This window comes from Orycteropus afer, unplaced genomic scaffold (assembly GCF_000298275.1).
Source record: "Orycteropus afer afer isolate SDZICR_OR568_19922 unplaced genomic scaffold, OryAfe1.0 scaffold00014, whole genome shotgun sequence".
Classification (NCBI taxonomy): Eukaryota; Metazoa; Chordata; class Mammalia; order Tubulidentata; family Orycteropodidae; genus Orycteropus; species Orycteropus afer.
This window is the reverse complement of record NW_006921601.1, coordinates 3,878,842-3,903,174: the sequence shown is the minus strand read 5'-3', so window position 1 is coordinate 3,903,174 and position 24,333 is coordinate 3,878,842. Positions and strand designations below refer to the sequence as shown.

At 40.3% G+C, this 24,333-nt stretch overlaps 1 protein-coding gene across 1 annotated transcript in view; it reads left to right on the top strand.

Annotated features, from left to right (window-relative positions):
- The first annotated feature begins 2,073 nt into the window (after positions 1–2,073).
- The window catches only part of OVCH2 (ovochymase 2), a 30,816-nt gene continuing 8,556 nt past the window's right edge, over positions 2,074–24,333 (top strand). The window contains 16 exon segments of the mRNA XM_007956612.1: positions 2,074–2,161; positions 4,268–4,377; positions 6,220–6,311; positions 7,049–7,221; positions 7,605–7,700; positions 7,940–8,091; positions 8,747–8,936; positions 16,626–16,649; positions 18,749–18,839; positions 18,957–19,081; positions 20,384–20,488; positions 20,491–20,520; positions 20,863–20,897; positions 20,900–20,995; positions 23,417–23,510; positions 24,015–24,146. Of these exon segments, the coding sequence (XP_007954803.1) occupies positions 2,074–2,161; positions 4,268–4,377; positions 6,220–6,311; positions 7,049–7,221; positions 7,605–7,700; positions 7,940–8,091; positions 8,747–8,936; positions 16,626–16,649; positions 18,749–18,839; positions 18,957–19,081; positions 20,384–20,488; positions 20,491–20,520; positions 20,863–20,897; positions 20,900–20,995; positions 23,417–23,510; positions 24,015–24,146 (1,633 nt within the window).

Genomic DNA, 24,333 nt, shown 5'->3' with positions numbered 1-24,333 from the left:
CAACACACAAGCCACAGTAGTATGACAAACTGACAGACAAGTTTGTCTTGCTTAGCTGTTTGAAACTTTCTGCCCTCCCCTTACCCTGGCACTTTTCTGCTCTATTGTCCCCCGTGGTTCTCTTTTCCCTAGCTGGTGGCTGTGGGGCCTGGGTCTCTCCCCTTACCTGGATCCCTGGCTGCTACTCTACTCTGTCATCTCCCTGGCTTCTCTTTCACCTGCTTTCCTGGATGGTGGGGGTGGGGCCTGGGTCCCTCCTTCTCCTTACCTGGATGCCTGGCTGCTGTAAGTAATTACAACTTATTATGGTCTGTAGAACTCTGGGAGGCTTTGGTGGAAACTTAGTATTCTAGAAACTGGTACACTCTTCTGACAATGAAAGATTTTAACAGCAAGAGGACCACTGTTTATTCTCCCAAGAGATGAGAGTATGAAACCCTCAATGATCAGCTACAAGCTGTGAATGAGTGTGTTGACAGCTGCATTGTGTTTTATGTTGGGTGTATTTATATAAAAAGCTTGAAGGAAATGTCTTCCCTTGAACTGAAACAATAAGCAGGATTCTATCACATCTCTGTGGGACACCAATAAGAATGTCCCACTCTCACATGCAAAAGGAAAATCAACCATTTTTCAGTTTAGGGTCAAATTTCTCTATCCTGTAATACTATGAATCCTGCAGTAGGTCAAAATCACAAATGCTCTGTGCTCTGAATAGTCTTTTCTGGCCATTTTAGGCATGTCAACTCTGGTCATCCCAGACCCATGCTAAGAACTTTTGAAATTTTGACATTATTAACATCCAATATTTAAAAAGGATACAGTAAATTTAGGGTCAAGAAGACCATATTCCCAATCAAGTTGCTCTGAGATTGATAAAATCTAATAGAACCTTCAAGTATTCCTAATCTCAAAAAAAATGAGGTTTTTGAATACAGTAGAGACTTTGATTGATTATCTCTTGGGGTTGAAATCAACCTCCTCTACCAACACCAAAATTTTTCAGCTTCAGGATTATGGTTTTGTGATATTTGTGAATAAAGCCTCAAATATAGGTTGAGTTTCCTTCTTTCCATAAAGCTACAGTTTTGACAAAGTATTTCCTAAATTTGCACTTCTCACAAACTTTCGGTTTTAAAACTTTTTTTCCTTTTGTTTTATTTGTATATGTATGTTTGTATAGATCTATTTTGCACAAGGACAAAAGATAGCATAAGGATGTTAGGGACTTCTGGTTTTATATTTGCTGTTTTGGGCAAGTATTTTATAAAAGGGTTCAGAAAAATATCATATTCCTACTGTGGTCATAGATGCCATTGGCCAGTTCACAAATGTGTAGATACAATGGCCTTGTGCCAAGAACTCAGCCAGGGAAGAGAATGACTTGCACACAAGCCAAACTACTTCCATGGGCCTACTCATCTACCAGATGTAGAAGTAAAGGAGATTTCATGTGTGTCTTCTATAGATAAAAAAAATTGGTGGGAGAATATAGATTCACAAATGCCCCAAAGACAATGTTCTGAATGACTGTCTAGTAGCATGAATTTCTGAGTGCATTACCAAGTTATCTTTCACCACCTCTCTTTCTCTAACACATGGCTATAATAACTATTTAGTTACATTTGGAAAATAAGTGAAAGAAAATGTTTTAGTATATTCTGACAGATTGTTTACAAGCATGTCGGAAAGTCTACTTTCCCAAACAAGTACAATTTTTATACTGTCCACTAATAGAAAATAGTTCCTGGAAAAAGGAGACAATGTTTGCAAATGAAAAACTCAGACACCGAACACTTTGCTAGCCAGGTTCACTCTCAGGGAAACTATGTATTGATGTGAGTGTAATGGGATATGCAATCGCCATCAAGACTGTTTTTGTGGGTAATTCCTCACATCTTTCAATGATCTTTGTAAGAAATCACATTCAGAAACATCATATGAACATGGTTAGATGCCTCAAGGCTTGGTTAATGAATAACCTTCTTTTAAATTGGCGTCTTGCTAGTCTTCGAAGTCTATTTTTGTTCTTGTCAGCCTCTCTAAAATTCCAGGAAAAAACCCAGTCTTAAAATGCCTATCAGCAGGAACAAGCTTGTTTTACTACTAGGAATAATCTGTTTGGAACAAGGAAAATGTGCAACGCTCTCTCTCCCCAATGGTAAGTTCCAAATGAACTCTCTAGCTACCGTTGCCTGAAGGAATAACCTTTGCTGGCAATGGGCATCAAAATTCCATTCCATATTTCTTTGGGAAAATGGCAGAAGCAAGCATATTTTAGAGATACATATATATTTTTTCATGTATTTATTTTGGACTTTTTTCCTTCAGTAGCAAGTGAAATGGAGTGAAACACTTGCTTAATACAATTTGGACATAGTCAAGAGAAAATTCAGATTATTCATTTATTTGGACACATTACACAAACCCATCCATGTGTTCTAAGCAAATTCTGGAAATCACCAGGGGTTTGGAAGCATTTGTTACCCTTTGGGAAATTATCTTTCTGGAAAATACAAAGTACATTCACTGTAGTATCTTACAAATTGTCTTTTTCCTCAAGTAGCTCAGGCTGAGAACAGTTCTTAGCAGGCTTCTCAGTGGTCATACTTGTGCCAACTTCAAGAATCATGGTGTTTTCTGCCTTTGCTTCAGTGACTTCAGGAAATAGTCAATTTTGTCTCTAAAGTATTTATGATTCATTCAACTAAAACAGAAAATAAACCTTTGATCCAAATGTCATATTTGTACAAAGTTGAGAATAATAATAATAAAACAGAGTTATAACCATGCTCTGCCATTAATTAGCTGTGAATCTATTTGATTCCTAGTCTTCTCATCTGTAATGTAGGGGTAACAGTGCTTAATTCACAGATGTAGCATGAGAATTTATATGGAAAGTTTTGTGTATTTTCACATATTAATCTAAATATGTTCAAGGATATGTGCTCAAAAACTGTGTGTGTTCATCCATTCCACTTTTCTAATTGACTACTGTATACCAAGAATTATGCTGCTGTTGTTATGTGCTGTCTAGTCGGACCCGACTCATAGTGACCCCTTCTTGGGTCTCGAGACAGTATCACTACAGAAGTAGATTGCCCAACCTTCCAAACTTGAAAATACAGAGATGATCAAGACACAAGGTTTTTTTTTTTCCTTTTCTCTCTCTCAAATAGTTCAGTAATAGTCCAGTCAGGGAGATAAATACATCCATTATTACAATACTGCATGGCAAGAACTAAAAAGGGACAAGGAAAGAGTGCTACATAGCACAGAGGGGAAATGTTTAAGGTAGTTTGACGAGATCAAGGAAGATTTCAGAGTTGTGATTTCCAACCTGAGGAATAAATATTAGAGGATCAGCTAAGCAAAGAAGTAGGATAAATATGAGGCTCTCCTGGAGAACAAGTGGAAAAGAATGGCCTGTAGTAGGGACAGAGGATGAGCTATCCATGAATTACCAGGCAGTCATAAATTCTTGAATCTAGACCATCTCTTACCTGGTGAGTTGAAAAACACATTCAGGACAAATAAACAAATGTAGATTTCTCGGAGATAAAGTCTCCACAAAGAAGAAAATGTTATTTCTTTCATTATCTGGCAACTCTTCTATTCCAACTGCACTCCAGTGTGTGAATCAGGACATTGTCTTCTATTCACTCCCACTCATCCTCATAGGAACAATGTATTTCTCAAAGGAACATCCCCACAGAGAATTAAATTCAATAAAGATTTATCGATATCTGACTGTGTTCCAAGCACCATAAACCATGATCTCAGATTCAGTCTCATGGATGAAGCAGAAGAGATGTACACACATTTATAATCTAATGCAATGTAATACAGACCATGGTATCATCAACAAATAAATCGAGCAACTCCTGTGTGTCAGGAACAGTGATAGATATTATGGAAATAGGTATTTCTAAGGTTCAGTTCCTGTCTTTGAGGAGCCCTCTGTCCACCTGGAGAGAAAGGCATAGAAATAACCATAATAGTATAGTAAATATCGTGGGAGAAATACAGACTGCTGTGGGGGGACCAGTGGGTAAACCTCTCCCTAATATTCCTGTTCTACCTAACAAACACTGAGGAATGCCTTCCACTGCTAATTACAGAAAATAACAGTTAATTCAAAGCCATTTTGTGGTCTTTCTACATGTCCATGTCCTATAGCATTTTCTTGCTTACAAGACTTTTTTTTTGTATCCCTAAGTCCTAGGAGCTACCTAGCTACTCAATTTTTGCCTTATCTTTTTCCTAGCTCCCTCCTGTGGGCAGAGTCTTGTTAAGCCACATCTTTGGAATTATTTTAACATTTTCAGTCGTATTGTTGGTGGAAGCCAGGTGGAGAAAGGTTCCTATCCCTGGCAGGTGAGTCCCAGGGAAAATCCTCTGGTGGATGGACTGTGAGCTGTCTCAGAGCTGGATCTCTCAGAATCATATGCTTTCACCTGTTGCTCCCTCCTGCCAGGCTCGTTATCAGATATTTCAGGATCTCTTATCAAAGATCCAAGTTCCTCATGATGTGCATCAGCTGAGTTCCAGAAAAGGTGTGTTAAGAATAGTTACCAGAGTGTTGATTTGGCCCACTAATTAGAAATGCCATTCCAAACCATCAGCTCCTAAGACAAATATTCTAGTACTCTCTCACTCCCATCAAGTCAAATCTGACTCACAGCAACCCCTGTTGAGTTTCCAAGGCTGGAAATCTTTATGGAAGCAGACTGCCTCATCTTTCTTCCAGAGTGGCTGGTGGTTCAAACTACCAACTTTTTGGTTAGCAGCCAAATGTCTTAATTATTACACCATCAGAGCTTCTTATTCTACTACAAGAAGCTGAAAAAATTTTTAAATTTATAATTTTAAAAATAATTTTACTATTCAATAAGTATGTTAAAAATATATTGATTTTTTTTCATAGTTAAAGAAGACTGGGGAAGTCAAAGGTGTCATATCCACAGATATAATTTGTGTTTGGGGTGGAAGTTTGCACTGATACCACAGAACCTCACAGGAATAGCCAAGAGAGCTTCTTTCTTAGTAACCAATGTCCTAACAATTTTGCCTCAATCTGATCTCCTGGTTCTTCCATCCCATGGAAATGACTTTGTTCTTTAGCTCCTAGCCAAAGGTATTTTTGCTTTATTGCCTTTGAAACTCTATAACTACCTTGACCTTGAGAGCTAGGTTATATCCTTGCCTCTTATTTTTGCAAGTAGAGTGATCCCTCTGTATTTCACTTCTCTTCAGTAAACAATGTTAAGTCAATGAATACTTGGTAATGGTTGGTTTACTGAGTATATGTTCAGTTGTGTAATTTGATTAGTTGATTAACGAACTATGTAGTTGAATAGCTGAGTGATCAGTTGGTTACTCAGTCAGTTGGTTGGCTAGTCAAATTATAGTCAACACTGGCTCACTGAATTCTGTTTACTTACTCTGGTCTATTGTCTTCTCTGCAGTGCATTTTGTTTTTCTATTATTCATTAAAGAATTTTGAGTTAAAGGAGGGTAATTCTAGTAAATCACTTTTTTTTTTCTAATTGCAACCATGTGAATATATTCATTAAAAGTATTCACTTGTACACTGTAAATCATTTTAAGTCAAATCAAATATCATGAACAGGATAAACCAAAGATAGAAAGTATGTTGATGAGGTGGATTAAGGACTAGGCTTAACAAAGTTTTAGAAGTCAAGTAGTTAAGAATGTGAGAATATGGTAGGTCTACACTATTTCCCTGAAGGGCTTGGAGGAACTGGAACATGCATCTGAAAATCCCCTAGCCCTCAACTATCTTCCAGATATCTTCAGCTGAACTCTGCGATAGCTTATATACTTTTTCTTTCTTCACACACACTGGTTATACTGTTAGAGCAACAGGTCCAGGTAAACAGTATTATAAAAGTAATAAATTAATATCAATAGTATTGACTACTAACTGTACTAAAATCCTTATAGATAATCATCTCAAATTAACTTAATTAACTTAATTAATTAATTAATTTCCTTCAGGACAAGGGTGGGAATGTTCTGATTCCAATTCTGCTCTTCTTTCTGTGCTAAAGTGGGATGGGCTTTACTCTTTCACTCCAAGATTCCTGATATTTATGAGTAAGATATCTGGATCGTTTTTTCAGAATATGTTAAACTGTGAAATTTGGGGGATTTCAGGGCATAAACGTGCTCCCATTTAAGGTATTTGAAATTCAGGTATCTCTGAAACGAAAGCAGAAGCATATCTGTGGCGGAACCATCATCTCTCCACAATGGGTGATCACAGCTGCTCACTGCGTAGCAAACAGGTAGGGGAGGCCTAGCCTCTGGATGAAAGTCAGTTCTCTTCCCTCTCCCTTGATATCAACTGACATAAGTCTTTTAAAATATGGTCCTGTGTGATGGATGCTGTGGCTGAGTATTGTTCTAGTAGGGGGACATCCTAATGGCAAAACATAATAGGACTCAGTGACTGACTTCTTTCAGATAGCATTGCCCCAGATATAAGGGGAATAGAATGTTTTCTTTTCCATATTATATAAGCTCTTTAGATTACAAAGCCTAAGGGAGGTAAGGAGAAGATCCCTGCCTCGTGTTGTAATCAGTTTGAAAGCTCAGAGTGCATGTATTCTCTGGGACATATGAGTAATGGTCCTTCATAATAAGCACTATGCATAAAGTCTCTGACATTGAAGCAGCATACTAGTAGAGACTCATTAATCATTCCAAAAGAATCACATTGACAGTAAGTCCAGGTCAACCTCTTGAGGTAGTTGAGTAAAGTCCTCTGTTGTGGAAGACCTATAAGTTATAATGTATATGCATTTTTAGATATTTTACAAATAAAATATACTAGTACTCCACTGGAATTGAGAACCTCTGCATTTTTTCTAGTAATGTTAGAATCATTCTTATTTTACCTGCTCATCAGTCATACACTTTACATGGATGATTCATATCATTTTGAAGAGACCAAGTTGTCAACCATTATAATGTACTCAGAAGTTCAATGAAATCTACCCACTTTACTGCTTCCTCTTCACAGAAATATTGCATCAACTTTGAAAGTTACTGCTGGAGAACATGACTTGAGCCAGACAGAACCAGGAGAGCAAACCCACACCATTGAAAACATCATCATACACCCAAATTTCACCACCAAGAAACCAATGGACTATGATATTGCCCTTTTGAAGATGTCTGGAAACTTCCATTTTGGTAAATATTTCAGGCTAGGAGGAAGCCCTTGGCTTACCCTGAATTATCTACCTCATATGTTCCAAACTTCTGTTCCATAGCGCAATCCTGGCAACACATGCTATGTAGCATATGCCTAATAGTTCTGGGTCATGAACTTTGAGACAGGAGTTTGAGATAGAAGACCTCTATTTGAAATTTGTTTTGCTTTGGCTCTGGATATAGGATTGTGTGGAGTCAGGAGAGGATCTTTCTTTGACAAATGGCTCCTGGACATACCAGAAAGAAATGGCACAATTCCACCAAAGTTTCTGGGGGACCATTTGGATCTTAACTGGTGAATGGTTTTATGAAGTCCTCTGCCCCACTGATGAAATAAGCCCTGCATTGCTTTTTTTCTGCAGGCGAGTTTGTGGGGCCCATGTGTCTTCCAGAGCCAGGGGAGCGATTTGAGGCTGGATTTATTTGTACAACTGCAGGCTGGGGCCGATTGACAGAAGGTAAGAACTTCTATGTCATTTTTCCTAATCAGAGGTCAGAACTTTTTGATGGATAACCAGAAAAGAGAATTTTTTAACCTATTTTTCAAAACAGTCATGTAAACATGTTTAAAGACAGAGAACATTATATTGTATTTAGAATTTCAGATTTTTCCTAAAAACATACATCTGAATGAGGCATCTTCAACTCAGAAAGGGTAAAAGAGTGCCTCAGCAGGGCTCCTGTCTGTGTTTCCCAGATGGCCTCCTCCCACAAGTCCTACAGGAAGTAAACCTGCCCATTTTGACCCAGGAAGAGTGTGCAGCAGCTCTGTTAACTCTAAAGAAGCCTCTCAGTGGGGGAACCTTTCTCTGCACAGGCTTCCCCGATGGAGGAAGGGATGCATGTCAGGTAGGCATGAACTGCTGCGCTGACAGGCCTTGGGCAGGGCTTCCTTTGGCTTTGTTACTAAGCGCTGAAAGAAGGTTGGAGGGAGAAATGGACTCTGGAAAGAAGGGTCAGGAATGACAAAGGATATAAAGAAAAGAAAGGGCCAATTTAAGTAACTTGCTTTTACCAGGGATTGTGAACTCAGAGGAGGTATTCTGCCTTCTCCAAAAGACCAAATGATAGAGCTGATGCTAGCAATGGGCTCAGGGTCCTCCTACCCCTGACATGGCTGGTTCTATAATATTAATAGACTTTCCAATTGTGGCTAATGGGGACCTTATTTTCCCTCCACTCTTCCTGCTGATCAAGACCTGAGGTCAATTTTATAGGTGGGTAAATCTTATGAGTCTACAGAATGAGACAAGGGAAGGAAGAAAGTCTGATGTTTTGACGAAGGCCTAGGATGGGGATAAAGGAGATGGAATTGATAGGCTCAAGTGGTACTTGAGGATTATATGGGAACTGTGCTTGGCTGTTCTCCCAGACCCTGAGTGCCTGTGATCAGAAGTGAAGGACTTCCCATGATCCTCATCTGGCATCCTTGTGGGGGAAAGGAGTGAGCACTCTGGGGCACAGACACTGACAACGATAGTAACAGAGGCTTTTGCCCCTGCAGGGAGATTCAGGTGGTTCCCTCATGTGCCGGAATAAGAAAGGAACCTGGACTCTGGCTGGTGTGACTTCCTGGGGCATGGGCTGTGGTCGAGGCTGGAGAAGCAATGCAGAGAAAAATGATCGAGGATCCCCTGGGATCTTCACAGACCTTAGTAAAGTGCTTCCTTGGATCTACAGACACATCCAAACTGGTAATGAAGCCAGGAGAGAAGGTCAAGAAGCTGCAATTCTGTTAAGGCCAGAGAGAGGATCTGTTTCTGTTCTCAGTGTAGCACATAAGAATGGTGATATTTACTAATAAGTCTACAACAAGAGGGAAATATGGTGTGTGGTACTGCATAAAGATACTCAATGAAACATGAATCTGTCCATCCTAAACTTTCTCAAATTTGCCTTTAATGAAACTATCTTACCTGGTGGTATGTTTTTCCCATGTATATCTCAATCTTACCAGCAAGATTCAGCAAGCATAGATCAGTGGTTCTCAACTAGGGGAAATTTTGCTCCCCACCCCCACAGGATAGTGGGAGCTCTGGTGGTATAGTGCCTAAGGCATTTGATTGCTAACCAGAAGGCTGGCAATTCAAACCCATCAGCCACTCCTTGGAAGGAAGATGGGGCAATCTATTTCTGTAGTGATACCACCTCAGAAACCCAAGGAGGGGTCGCTATGAGTTGGAATTGACTTGATGGTTTTTTTTTTTTTTTGATCACAGGATAATGTTTGGAGATATTTTTGGTTGTCACAACTGGGGTGGGGGTTGCTACTGGCATCTAGTGTGTAGAAGCCAAAGATACTGCTAAATATTTGCCAATGCATAGGACAGTTCATTGGCCCCCCATCCCCACCCCACACATACACATCAAAGAAACTATTCCCAAATGAGATACCAAGGTTGAAAAGCCTAGCATAAATCTAAGTACAGTGAGTCTGAAAAGGCCTGGGACCATATACATCCCTCCCCTTTTAATGGATTTTATTTTCTAGAGCAGTTTTAGGTTTACAGAAAATCTGCACAAAAAGTACAGAGCTCCCATATAACCTCTCTCCGTTCTGCATACTGTTTTTCCTATTATTAATACCTTTCATTAGTGTGGTACATTTGTTACAACCGATGAATCAAACTGTTGTTCATTGCTGTCAAGTCAATGCCAACTCATGGAAATCCCACGTGTGCAGAGCAGAACTGTCCCATAAGGTTCTCAAAGGTGTGACGTTTCAGAAGAAGGTCACCAGGCCTGTCTTCCAAGGCATCTTTCAATGGGTTCAAATCACCAACCTTTAGGCTAGTAGATGAGTGCTTAAACACTTGCACCACCCAGGGTCTCCAAACCAAAGTTAATACATTATTATTCACTAAAGTCCACAGCATAGTGCCTAAGGCACTTGACTGATAACCAGAAGGCTGGCAGTTCAAACCCACCAGCCACTCCTCGGAAGGAAGATGGGGCAATCTACTTCTGTAGTGATACTGCCTCAGAAACCCAAGGAGGGGTCGCTATGAGTTGGGTCCAACTTGACGGCACATAACAACAACAATAAAGCCCACAAGGAGGGGTTGCTATGAGTCGGGGCCGACTCGATGGCACATAACAACAACAAACAACAAAATCCACAGTTTACATTAGGGTTCACTCTGTGTTCTACATTTCTATGGGTTTTTGACAAATTCATGATGTCATATATTTACCATTGTAGTATCACACAGAACAGTTTCACTGCCATAAAAATGGCCTGTGTTCCACTTATTTATTCCTCCCCCCAACCCCTAAGTCCCTAGCAAACATTCATCTTTTTACTGTCTTTCTAGTTTTGCCTTTTCTAGAATGTCATATAGTTAGAATCATATAGTATGTAGCTTTTTCAGACTAGCTTCTTTCAGTTAGCAATATACATTTAGTTAGTGTTATTCAGATTATGTATGTCTTTTCATAGTCTGATAGCTCATTCCATTTTATTGCTGAATAATATCCCACTGAATGGATGTATCAGAGTTTGATTTTGCATTCACTCATTAAAGGACATCATAGTTGCTTCTAATTTTTGAAGTTTGTGAATAAAGTTGCTTTAAGCATTCATGTGCAGGTTTTTGTGTGGACATAATTTTCAATTTCTTTGGGTAAATACCTATAAGCAAGATTGCTGGATCACATGGTAAGCCTATGTTCGGCTTTGCTAGAAACTGCTAGACTTCCAAAACACTTACAAACAAATAAAATGTTGTTTTTCCACCAGTAATGAATGAAAATTTCTGTGATCCACATCTTTCAGCATTTGGTGTTGTCAGCATTTTAGATTTTCACTATGCTAATAGGTATGTGGTAGCATAGTGGCTAAGACACTTGCCTGCTAACCAGACGGCTGGCGGTTCAAATCCACCAGCCACTCCTCGGAAGGAAGGTTGGGCAATCCTACTTCCGTAGTGATACTGCCTCGGAAACCCAAGGAGGGGTCGCTATGAGTTGGGTTTGACTCGATGGCGCATAATAACAACAACAACAACAATAGGTATGTAGGAGCTCTGGTAGCATAGTGGCTAAGGCACTTGACTGCTAACCAGAAGGCTGGCGGTTCAAACCCACCAGCCACTCCTCGGAAGGAAGATGGGGCAATCTACTTCCGTAGTGATACTGCCTCGGAAACCCAAGGAGGAGTCGCTATGAGTTGGGTCCGACTCGACAGCACATAACAACAACAACAACAACAACAATAGGTACGTAGTGTTTCAGATTTTAGCCATTTGCAGTGCAGTGAATTACTTGGTATGGTTTTTCTAGCCATAGTCTTTGTAACTCCCACCAGATTACTGGGTGGGACCATGCAAATAAGGTGTATAGAACTCTGATGTTGGAATTGGTTAGTTTTGTGACTCTGCCAGGCTTAAAATGAGCCCTCCTAGAGGCAGAGAGGGGATCTCACTGCCATCAAGAAAGAAGAGCTGGAGGTGAAGTAGAGCACGTCCTCAGACCTGAGATCCCTGTGCTGGACCTCTTTGGCTGAGAGACACCCTGGTGGAGAGACGCCCTGGCAGAGAGACACACCAGTGGAGAAATGATGGCAGTGGTAGCAAGAGGTATGAGACAGAGTGGCAGTCCTACCTGGCCCACAGAGGCAGAGGCCAGGCCGAGAGGCCAAGGGCCAGAGTGGCGTGTGTGAAAGCACAGCAGAAAGGAGACTGTCCTTATCAAAGAATTATATCCTGAGTGCGTTTCTGAACCTGAATTGTAGCCTATTACTTCCCTAATAAACCCCATAGTTGTGAGTATTGTCTGTGAGTTCTGTGTGGCCACTGCAATGAATTATCAAACCCAGCAGAGAAGTAGTGAGTACTGTGGGAAGGATGGTTGGTGTCAAAGGTGGTAAAAGGCTGGAGGGTGGCCACATATCTGGCCTCAAAGGAATAAGTCTTGAGCTGCTGATGGCGATTCTGTCTTCCTCTTGTGAAGTTAGAGGAGGTCAGAGGATGCTGCCTCCATGTGCTTTTAGCACCATTCTAATAGTTGTATGTGGCATCTCATTGTTTTAACTTGCAATTCCCTAATGACATATGACATTGAGAATCTTTTCATGTGCTTATTTACCATCTTATGTTCATATGCATTATGTGCCATTCATATGCTTATTTTCCATTCTTCGATGAGCTGTCTATTCATATATTTTGCTTATTTTGTAATTGAGTGTTTTGTTTTAACTGTTGTTTTTAAGAATTCTTTGTATATCTTGGATACAAGTCCTTTATCAGATATGTGTTTTGCAAATATTTTCTCTCAGTCCGTGACTTGTATTTTCATTCTCTTACATATATTTTTCACAGAGCAAAAAAAACCAAACTCACTCCCATGGAGTCAGACCCTACTCCTAGTGACCCCTCCTTGGGTTTCCGAGGCAGTATCACTGCTGAAGTAGATTGCCCAACCTTCCTTCCAAGGAATGGCTCATGGGTTTGAATAGCCAGCCTTCTGGTTAGCAGTCAAATGCCTTAGGCACTATGTTACCAGGGTTCCCTTCAGAGCTTTAATTTTAAGAAGTCCAACTTATCATTTTTTTCTTTTGTGGACCATTCTTTTGGTTTTGTACCTGAAAACTATTGTCAAACCCACAGTCACTTAGATTTTCTCCTATGTCACCTTCTGTAAATTATATACATTTGTGTTTAACATTTAGGTCTGTGATACATTTTAAGTTAATTTTGATGAAAGTTATAAGGTTTGTGTACAGACTTATTTATTTGTTGCATTGTGTTCTAGCACTACTATTTCTTTGTTGAATTGACTTTTCTCTGTTGTCAAAGGCTAGTGACTATAATTGTGTGGATCTATTTCTAGGCTTTCTACTCTATTCCTTCCATCTAGTTATTTGTCTACTCTTCGACCAGTGGCACACTGTCTTGATCACAGTGGCTTTATAAGGCTTGAAGTCAGGTAGTATCAGCCTTCTGACTTTGTTCCTCTTTAGTATTGTGTTGGCTATTCTGGGTCTTTTGTCTTCACATTTAAAGTTCAGGATCAGTTTCTTGATATCCACACAATAACTTCCTGGGATTTTGACTGAGATTGCACTGATCTATATGTCAAGTTGAAAGGACAGTTGGATATCCATTTGCAGAAAAATGAAACAGGACCCATATCTCACACCATACACAAAAATGAACTCATATTGGATCAAAGACCTGAATGTAAAAAAAGGGGGGCAGGGGTGGACAAACTTAGGGGCCCTAATTCAGGGCATAAATAAATACACTATTGAATACAACTAAAACTACACAAACACCAGAACACAAAACAGATGATTGGGACCTCCTAAAAATTAGATACTTTTGTGCATCAAAAGATCACCAGTAGAGTAAACAGAAAACACGCAGAGTTAGAAAAACATTTTGGCAACTACATATCGGACAAGGGGCTAACCTCTAAAATTTATAGAAAATTTAAACAATTTAACAACAAAGAGACAAATAGTTCAATTAATAAATGGGCAGAGGACATGAATGGACACTTCACCAAAGAAGATTCAGGTGGCCAACAAACACATGAAGAAATGCTCATGATCATTAGCCATTAGAGAGCTGCAAATCAAAACAACAAGGAATATCACCTCACTCCAGCAGTGATAGAAAAATTCAAATAAACAGAAAACAACAAATGCTGGTGAGGGTATGGAGCAACTGGAACCCTCATACACTGCTGGTGGGACTGTAAAATAGTATAAACACTGTGTAAAAGGGTATAGTGCTTCCATAAAAAGCTGGAAATAGAAATATCTTATGATCAAGCAATCCCATTACTAGGTATGTATCCTAGAGAAGTAAGAGCCACGACACAAACAGATATATGCACATTTATGTTCAAACCAGCAAAAAGATGGAAACAACCTACATGCCCATCAGTAGAGGAATGGATCAACAAACTATGACTCATATACACAATGAATACTACACAAAGTTAAAGAACAATGATGACTCTGTGAAACATTTCATAACATGGAGGAATGTAGAAGTCCTTACACTTAGTGAAGTGAGTCATTAACAAAAGGACAAATATTGTATGAGACAGTACTGTAAAAAGTCAAGAAAGTTTTCACACATAAAGAAATATTCTTTGATGGTTACCAGGGATGGGAGCAGGAGGAAGGATAAACCACTAACTAGATGGTGGCTATTAATCAGAAAGTTTACAAGTGTGTTGTTTAATCCTAAAATATTTTGAGATTTTCTACTATCCTTCTGTTACGATTTCTAGACTAAGTTCATTGTGCTTACAGCACATTTTGCCTGATTTCTGGTGTTTTAAATTAATTAGATTGTGTTTTATGGCTCAGGAAGGGGTCCATCATGGTGAATGTTACATGCAGGCATAGGAAGAATGTGTGTTATACTGTTGTTGGAGGAAGTATTCTACAATCGACAATTAGATACAGTTGATTGATGGACCTATTTTTTGGTTATTTTGGTTATTGGTGCTATTATTTGCTATTTATGTTTCTACCATATCCTTATTTTCTGCATGCTGGACCTGTCAATTAGGTACTGATTGAGGCACTGAAGTCTCTAATTGTAATAGTAGATTTTGTCAATTTCTCTTTACAGTTCTATCAATGTCTGCCCCATGTCTTTTGATGCTTCTACATGCATACATATTCAGCACTGCTATATCTTCTTGGAGGAGATTTGGTAGTGTAGTGCCCCAGACATTTGACTGCTAACCAGAAGACTGGTAGTTCAAACCCACCAGTCACTCCTCGCAAGGAAGGTTGGGCAATCTACCACCTCAGAAACCCAAAGAGGGTTCGCTGAGTTGGGTTCAGCTCGATAGCACATAACAACAACATATCTTCTCGGAGAATTGATCCCTTTACCATTGTGTAATGTCCTTCTTTATCTCTTATAATTTCCCTTGCTCTGAAATTTGTTTTGTCTGAAATTAACATAGCTACTCCAGATTTCCTTTGATTAATATTGTTCTTGTTGTTTAAGAAGACTTAAAATACCATGGGCTGCCACAGGAATGAACAAATCTGTTCTGGAAGAACTACAGCCAGAATAATTCTTAGAAGCAAGAATGGCCAAATGTCATCTCACCTACTTTGGGCATGCTGTCAGAAGGGATCAGTCCCTGAAAAATGATATCATGCTTGGTGAAGTAGTGTTGTTGTTGTTATGTGCCATTGAGTTGGATCCAACTTATAGCAACCCCTCCTTGGGTTTCTGAGGTGGTATCACTATGGAAGTATTGTCCAACCTTTCTTCTAAGGAGTGGCTGGTGGGTTTGAACTGTCAGCCTTCTGGTTAGTAGTCAAGTGCCTTGGGCACTACGCTACCAGAGGGGGAAGACCCTCAACAAGATGGATTGACACAATGGCTGCAATGATAGGCTCAATCATAGCAAATATTGTGAGAATGGAGCAACGTTGGGCAGTGTTTTGTTCTGTTGTACATAATCACTGAGTCAGAGCCAACTTGATGGCACCAAACAACAACAGCCATTTTTGACTGTTCAAGTTTAAAGTGATTATTGATAAAATTGGATTAATAGCAATGATATTTACAACTGTTTTCTGTTCATTATGCTTGTTCTTTGCTTCTTTTTCTTTTTCTTTTCTTTTTCATTTTTATCTTCCACTCTTTTCTTGCCTTCTATGGTTTGAACTGAACCTTGTAAAAATTCAATTTTCTCTTAGCATATCAATTATAAACCTTAAGATTTTTTTATTTTAAAGTGGTTGTCCTAGAGTTTGCAATATGCATTAGCAGCATCCACTTTTAAATATGCAGGTAACTTATGTTGGACCACAGGTCTCCCATGTATACGTTTTTATTAAACTGACAAATGAGTTAATTGCAACTTGGTTTCTGCCTCCAAGTTCAACTTAATCATTGTCTTAATTAACTGGTAGCTTTGGATCGCAATAAGACCACTAGTCTTTTCCCAATGGGGTTTATTTACTTTAGTAAGAATTTACATTTCTTTTCAAGGGTATATGGCACAGTGGCAAATGTCTGAGCCTTAAATTCAAATTAGAGCTATCCCAGTAACCCATTTGTGGTTGTGGGCAAGTTATTTCCATCTTTGGTTTCCATTCACATGTAAAATGAGGATGATAGACCAGATGACCTCTTCCTGCTCTGTGTAAGCTCAAAGCTAATCACTGGATGTTTCTTAATTAGCCTACTTAACAAAAAGGAAAACCACTTCCTTAAAACAGCAGACACCCCTTTTCTGCTTTGTCAGTTTTATCCTTTCTGTTCTCTTCATAGACTACATTTTCATTAGTTGCACACTGACTTAAAGATCTCTGCAATTTTGAGCCAGGAAGATACTAACTTCTTGAAATATTGTTCAGATGCCACAAGCTTTGACTTATTTTTCTCTTTCTTTCCCAGAGAATTGGAGAAAGAGCTCCAGAGGTGGGTATTTCTCCCAGCCTGACCATGAATAAATATCTAGCATTTGTGACTATCAGTTCCATTTATAACCAAAAGTATTCCTCTGTAAAGTCCTATTCATGCTCACTAGGTATAAAACCACCACCTGAAGGACTCACAGCCATTCCAGTCAGTCTTCTCACTGTGTCTAGCAGGAGCTCCGGCTTCCCCCCATTCTACTTCTTGTCAATCTTGGACTCCACCTAAAGTCAACAAACATTTTCCAAATCCTAGCTTTGGGTCAGGGGATTATAGAAGGAGTGTGAGGCAGTGTAGATGTCACTGATAAGCTACATGCCGTGCCCTGAAAGTGACCCTACTTATATTAGGGTTGTTGTGTTGCATTGCAACTCTGCAATGAATTCACTCTGTGACTGGTCAACCTTTTTCTTATCTCCAGACCTCAGTTTTTTCATCCATAAAGAAAAAAGTTTGGACCAGATGGTCCCTAAGCCATCTTTAGCTCAACTGTTTAATGATTCTGAATCTGTGGGAGTATTTGCAAAGAGCCATATGAGAAAATAATAACCTCAGAGCTCAGAGATGTGAGAGGGTACTTGCAGCTCAAAAACACAGGGACATTTTTAGAGAATGGACAGCTTCTAAGCTCAACATTTAAAGATGAGTAAGGCTGTTAAGGTGCAAATGGAATACAGGGGAAGAAAGTATGCCAGCTAGCTCAATGCCTCATCCTTATCAATGGGTAGATATTAAAGGATGGAGCTAAAAAAATGTTGGCCACAACAAACACCAGTGAATTGGCCAGAGCAGCTGAAGTGTAGGATGTGTGATGGAGTATTATGAGGGAGAAGATTAGAATGGTAACTTGAGATCAAATTACGGAAACTCTGCATTTTAGTCAAACAAAAAGTCTGGACTTTTGGAAATTGATTAGGAGCTCTGGTGGCATAGTGCCTAAGGCATTTGACTGCTAACCTGAAGGCTGGCAATTCAAACCCACCAGCCACTCCTTAGAAGGAAGACTGGGCAATCTACTTCCATAGTGATACTGCCTCAGAAACCCAAGGAGGGGTCTCTCTGAGTTGGATCCAACTCAATGGCAGTGAGTGGAAATTGATCAATTAGATGAATAATTCAAAGTTGTATTTTAGTGGATTAATAACAGCAGGCAGGGGATACACTGGAGGGGAGAATAATTCAAGATGTACTCACAAGATTATACATTAGTTCAAGAATCAAGAAATGAAGGCTTGAATAAGGGCAATGGCTGGAGAATTAAAAAGGAGTAAATAGAAACAAGAAGAATTAGGACTTGGAGCAATTTGATGAAAGGCCATGAAAGAGAGGGAGGAGTCAAAGAAGGCAGTAAAATTTTGAGAATGAAAGACTAGAAGACCTCACAAATATAATGAAATCAGAAGAGGAACAAATTTTCCAGACCCAGAGGAATTCCATTTGGGGTATACTAAGCTTCAGGAATGTTCAGGTGGAGCTATCCAAGAGACATTCGTAAAATTGGGTCTGAAGTTCAGAAATATAGAGATAATAGTTAAACTAGGGTATGGATGAGATTATCTAGAGGACTCATGTAGAGGGAAAAAATGAGGTCTAAAAATAGAATCTAAGAAGCTCTGGTGGTACAGTGGTTAAAGCATTGGGCTGCTAACTGAAAAGTTCAGTGGTTCTAACCCACCAGATGCTCCTCAGGAGAAAGATGAGGCCATCTGCTTGCATCAAGCTTCACAACCTTGGAAACATTATGGGGCAGTTCTACTCTATCTTATAGGGTCACTTTGCGTAGCAATCAACTCCATGGTAGTGGGTTGGGTTTGGTTTGGTTAAGAATGGAATCTGGGGAATACTTGTTACAAGATGGAGTCATGGGGTCAGAGACTTAAGGAGAAGAAATTATATATTCTTGAGGCAAAGCAGAATCTAAAAGAAAAAGAAAAAAACTAAGGCATAATAGAAGTAAAGACAAGAAAAGATTGTGAAGAAAGAGAGTGCATTAAGTAGTCAGGGAGATAGGAGAAGAACCAGAAGTCTACATGTCTGTAGCTTCGGGAGCTGTAATATCGAGCCATCTGTTAGCCCTGACTTTCTATGGTTTTCCCTCTCAGCCTCATGCAGTGAGCACGATGGTGTGGTCAGAAGGTCAGAGGGAGAACTGCACTTCCCAGAAAACCCCCACCTATATTATGAGAGCAACCAGTGAGTAGCCCCACTCTGCTGTCCCTCCTCTTACTCCCATCTCCAGTCTGCCTGTGCCCCATTATTGGATTGTGATAGTTTTTGGCTAGAAATAACACTCTGTGTATTTGCCTGCAGATCATGTGTCTGGACTCTGTTAGTACCAGAGAAAATGCATGTGTTGCTCAGTTTTTCCCACTTGGATGCAGAGTCTTGTCACCACAATTACCTGTCAATACATTCTTTAGGAGACAGACTTATTGGTGAGTGAATTTTCATATCATCAAATTGAAACTAGTGCTAAGTGGACTTAATGGGGCCTGGTTACAACATGCCTGGCACTGAGGCATCTATAAATACCATACTTCTAGCACCAATTTTGAGACTCAGAATTGGGAGTGGGAAGGAACTAAATCCAAGCCCAGAGTAATAGCTCTATGTGGTGGCTACAAGGCTGCAGGGCATTTTACTCCCTGCATCTGCCTCCCTTTGAACCAGGCTTTCTAGACCAATTTGGTAGACCTGGAACCCATGAGGAGTAAAATCTAGACATAACGTAGGGCCTCTCAAGCAGGATGCTACTTTTCTAGCATGGGAATGACCTTACCTCATCAACTACAAAGAAAAACACTGATAGACAACTATGAAAAAGAGATATATTAGACATGGAAATGGAGTAAGGTTTCCGTGGTTCTCAATTAGGGGTGATTTTGCCCACAGGAAATAGCTGGCAGTGTTGGAAGCATTTTGGATGGTCACAACTGTGGAGGTTCTGCTAGCATCTAGAGGTGTTTTGGTTACCTAAACCACTCTGACAGAAATAGACCACAAATGGGATGGCTTGAAGAAACAGGAGTTTATTCTTACAATTTGGAGGCTTTAAGTCCGAGTTCAAAGTGTCAGGCTCTAGGGGCTGGGTGAAAGCCCCTCAACCTTGAGCTTCAGCTCTGCCTCCTGCTCCTGGCCCACTAAAGCTGGAGGCTTTTTTTCACTCAGCTGCTGGCTGCTAAGGCTGACAAGCCCAAGGTCGACAAGTGAAAAGGCACAGTCCCGATGTTAACCAAACCACATGGCAGGCCATTAATTCAAGTCCGTTAAAAGTCCCAAGATCAGCAGAGCACGGCAGGCTGTTGAACAACAACTCGACTACATGCAGAGTTCAAGCGAGCCATAAGCTGGAGACCATTCTCAAAGCTGCTTCTTATAGACAGGAAGCAGACCACATCCCTAAAGCAGCTACTCAGCTGCTTGTGGTAGATCCCACCCTGGAGTTGATTGCCAGTCTCATCACGGGGAATAACTACCACCAGCTGTCCAGCCAAGCTGACACACAACCTTAACTACCGTAAGAGAATAGAGCCCAGGAATGCTAACAAGCACCCTACATCTCATAAAATAGCCTCAGTTCAAAGAATGTTCTGGTACAAAATGTCATTAGTGTTGAGATTGAGAAACCCTAGTTATTTATATAATCCTATAGTATCATGTCAAGTGAAGTTCTTCTTAAATCTTTTAACAGATACTGTGTTTTATATTCTGAAACCATCTTCCTTCTCATGTTTCAGGAAAATTCTGTGGAGAAAGTCTCTTTTCATCTGTTTGCATTGGCTCTGACTCTATAAGGCTGAAGTTCATCTCTGATATGACAGATTATGCTACTGGGTTCAATCTCACAAAGCTCTTAAACCAAACTATCTTCCTGGTAAAACCATTTACTTGTATCACATACTTCCCAGGCTTTTTGTAAAACTTTAGACCCCATATGAGGGGCTGGGGGCACCATCTCAAGACCTGCTGGGCTCCACAGTGGATGCAAAGTCTAGAGAGCAGACACCCCTGTTTCCTTCTATGCCTTGCTAACTCACTCTCCTTGCACATTCAGGAGAGTTCAGAGGGCCTGAGGAGTTCTGGAAAATCAGTGCACAAACCTCTTCTTGTTGGTTCTGCGTGAAGATTCATTTCTGGGAAACAGGAGAGAGAACAAAAAGGATCCCTCTTCGTCTGGGTGATGCTATTTGTCTGGATGTTTTTTCTTGTGTTTCAGATTCAGGTTGTGGTTCCTTAGTTGTCCTTTTTGAAGAGAGAGCCTCATACAGAGTCTTCACTATCCTGAAAACTACAGTAACACGGCTAACTGTAACTGGATTTTTCAAGCCCTGAAACATTATCTAATTAAGGTACAAACTTTGGTTAACCTTACTTTGCTATAGTATCTCCACAGAATAGTTAACATAAGCACCAGGAAAGCAGAGGCTTTCATGCAATTCATTCACTACTATGGCGTAGTGCCTAAGGCATTTGACTGCTAACCAGAAGTCTGGTGGTTCAAACCCACCACCCACTCCGTGGAAGGAAGACTGAGCTAGATCTACTTCGGTGGTGATACTGCCTGAGAAACCCAAGGAGGGGTCACTACGAGTCAGAAACGACTCGATGGCAGTGAGTTTGGTTTATATCCGTAATACCTAGAACAAAGACTGGCACACAAGACTCTCAATAAATAAACAAAAACAAAAACAAAACATTCTCTCTGAGGTGATTTCAACTTACAGCAAACACTTGCTGAATGATGGATGTTTCTTTTCCCCAGCAACCACATTTTTTCCCCTGCAACCACTCACTTTCACCACTAGGTGACACTTGTGCTCTTTACTTTTTGTTGAACGCTGCCTTAATCTTTGTACCTGGTGATTTGTCTCACCTAGTCTCTAGCCCCTTCTAGAAACAAGCATTTTCTTTCTTATTAAATTGCTAACAAAACACCTGTAAATAATGGATAGCAATCATCAAGCCTTCCAAGCAGAGGGGACAGAGTCAGTGAGCAAAGAGGAATCAGTACAGAACAGGTTCAGGAAATCCCTGCTTTAATTGAGTTGTAGGTGTTCTGAGAAGGGTAGTGGCAAAAGAGGCTACAGTCACTCAAAGTATAGAGGGCTTTGACTGACAGGAATGGAGTCTATGACATTCAACTAGTAGTGTTTGCTGTTGTTTGTTTATTAAGCACGAGGCCATCTAAGGAGCCCTGGTGGTTAAGTGCTTGGCTGCTAAACGAAGGTTGGCAGTTTGAATCCACCAGCTGCTCCACAGGAGAAAGATACAGTAGTTTACTAGTGTAAAGATTATAGCCTTTAATTTAAAGAGAATGAGAACTGAGAATTATAGCTTTGGAAACCCTGAGGGGGAGTTCTAGTCTGTCCTATAAGGTCACTATGAGTTGGACTGATGGCAATGAGTTTGTTTTTTTTTAATTTTTGGTTTAGCCGGCCATCTGTAGAGGTGTTACCAGGCAGTGAAATGGAGTGAAGTTGGAACTGGACATTTATTTATAAGTCTTTCTCTTGAAATAATAATTGAAAGTAACAGAATATATGAAGGAGAGAAAGTAGGGACGGATAGGCCCACAAAACTCTCTTATATTTAAGAGACTCAACTAAACCCACTGCCGTCGAGTCGGATCCAACTCACAGTGACCCCTCCTCGGGTTTACGAGGCAGTATCTCTACAGAAATATATTGCCCAACCTTCCTTCCGAGGAGTGGCTGGTGGGTTTGAACCACCAGCCTCCTGGTTAGCAGTCAAATGCCTTAGGCACTATGCCACCGGAGCTCCTAGACTTACTCATATATGTGCCAAATATCAGAACTTGTAAGTGAGGCATGGAGATTTATTGGCAGCAAAAGAGAGCAGGTGGAACAGGAGTCAGAAATATTCTGCCAGGTGGACCCAGCTGGCAAGACATAGTCTCTAAGGGGCATAACCACCTTCAGTCTTGATTTAGAAGAACAGGAAGTTCAGGATGAAGTATCTTAGTTACCTACTGCTGCCAATAACACAAATACTACAAGTGGATGACTTTAAAGAACATAAACCCATTGTCTCACAGTTTTGGAGGCTAGAAGTACAAAACAGGTCATCAACGATAGGTAAGGGTCCTTCCTTGTTGGTAGCCCTGGGTATTTCTTGGTATTCCTTGGCTTGCAGATGGTTCCTCACATAGTCTCTTACCTCCACTCCCTTGGTATGGGTTTGTGTGTGTGTGTGTTTAGGTTTAGGGTCCACGTTGCTGTGGCATAGCCTCATTAACATAACAAAAGAAAACCTCTATTTCCAAACAGGGTCATATTCCAAGTACAGGGATTAGAAGTTCAACGTGACACTTTGGGAAACACAATTCAACCTGTAACAAATACTAAAACATTCAGAGAAGTAGCTGTATGTCCGGGGGGGGGGGGTCCTACCATAACCCAAAGACTACCTGGTTTCAAAGGAAAAAAATCTCCATGGGGTGGCTCTTCTGGTCTCTTAGAATTACTAGGGATCTCAAATACTTGCATATTTCCCCACCCTTAAATTCATCTCATATTTGTTAGCTTAGATGTTTTAGAAGTTTTGAGAACCTGTGATATAGCACCTTTCCCTCAGTATTTTATTCCACTCATGAATCAAGAGTGTTTGAAGAGAAGCCAGGATACAGACCAACTTTCTTATCTTAGATCGTATTCCAGAGCATGTTGAGCAATCTGGAATTTCTCTGCTTGATCAAAATCAAGTAACTCAATCATATTATTTACTCTCAATGTAATGTTGGATCTTCTCAGCTTTCATTTCAGAGTCTGGAAATAGAAGACAGTGGAGACTGCACTACTGACTATGTGACCGTGCACAGGGATGTGGAAAGGAAGAAGGAAATAGGTTTGTGTCCCTGTGGAGGCTTAGTGTCCTATGGTTTGGACTCAGCCTTGAGACTTGAGATAAAAAGGAGTTGGCTCAATTTTCCTTCACTCCCCTGCACCACCTCCATACCTCCCTATGCTCTCATCTTTATTTCTCTACATCATAGGACAAGAAGAGAGAGAAGTAGATTCGAAGAACCATTTGAATGGCAAATGCAGAAAGCCCTCAAAGAAGTAGGCATAGGTAGGGCCAAGTGTCACTGAAATAAGCTATTTGGCCAGAACCAATTAATTCCCTTGGCATTTCCACTGGGAGTGCATGGGAAATGAAACAGAATTAACATGTTGATGGAGTTAAATATATATTTTAAAGAAGCAAACTGTCTTTCTCTTTCAAAAATGAATTATGACATTCATCTAAAAAGATTAATTCTCAACAAAATAAAAAAAATTCTTTCTCCTTTGCAATGCCATGTTTATTTGCCTGGCACTTGACATCCTGTCTGGACTTGGTTTGAGCTAGCTCGGTTGTGTGGCTTTACGTTCCCTGCCCCTGTGCTGAGCTCCTCCCGTGTAATGTTCATCAGTTTCCAATCAGATGAAAACATGACCTTCAGAGGCTTCCAGGCTACAATCTCCTTCATTTCTGAAACAGGTAAGGAGACAGAGGCACTGTGATAGTTGAAGATGTGTCAACTTGGCTGGACTCCAGTTGTGAGTGGTGGTTCCCATGATGGATCACATGACTGCGTTCTAAGCGGCTGGTCGGCCTAGGGGGAGTTTCCCCAGGGGTGTGGCCTACCTGCAATACTATCCCAGGGACAAACTGGAAGAACGGCATT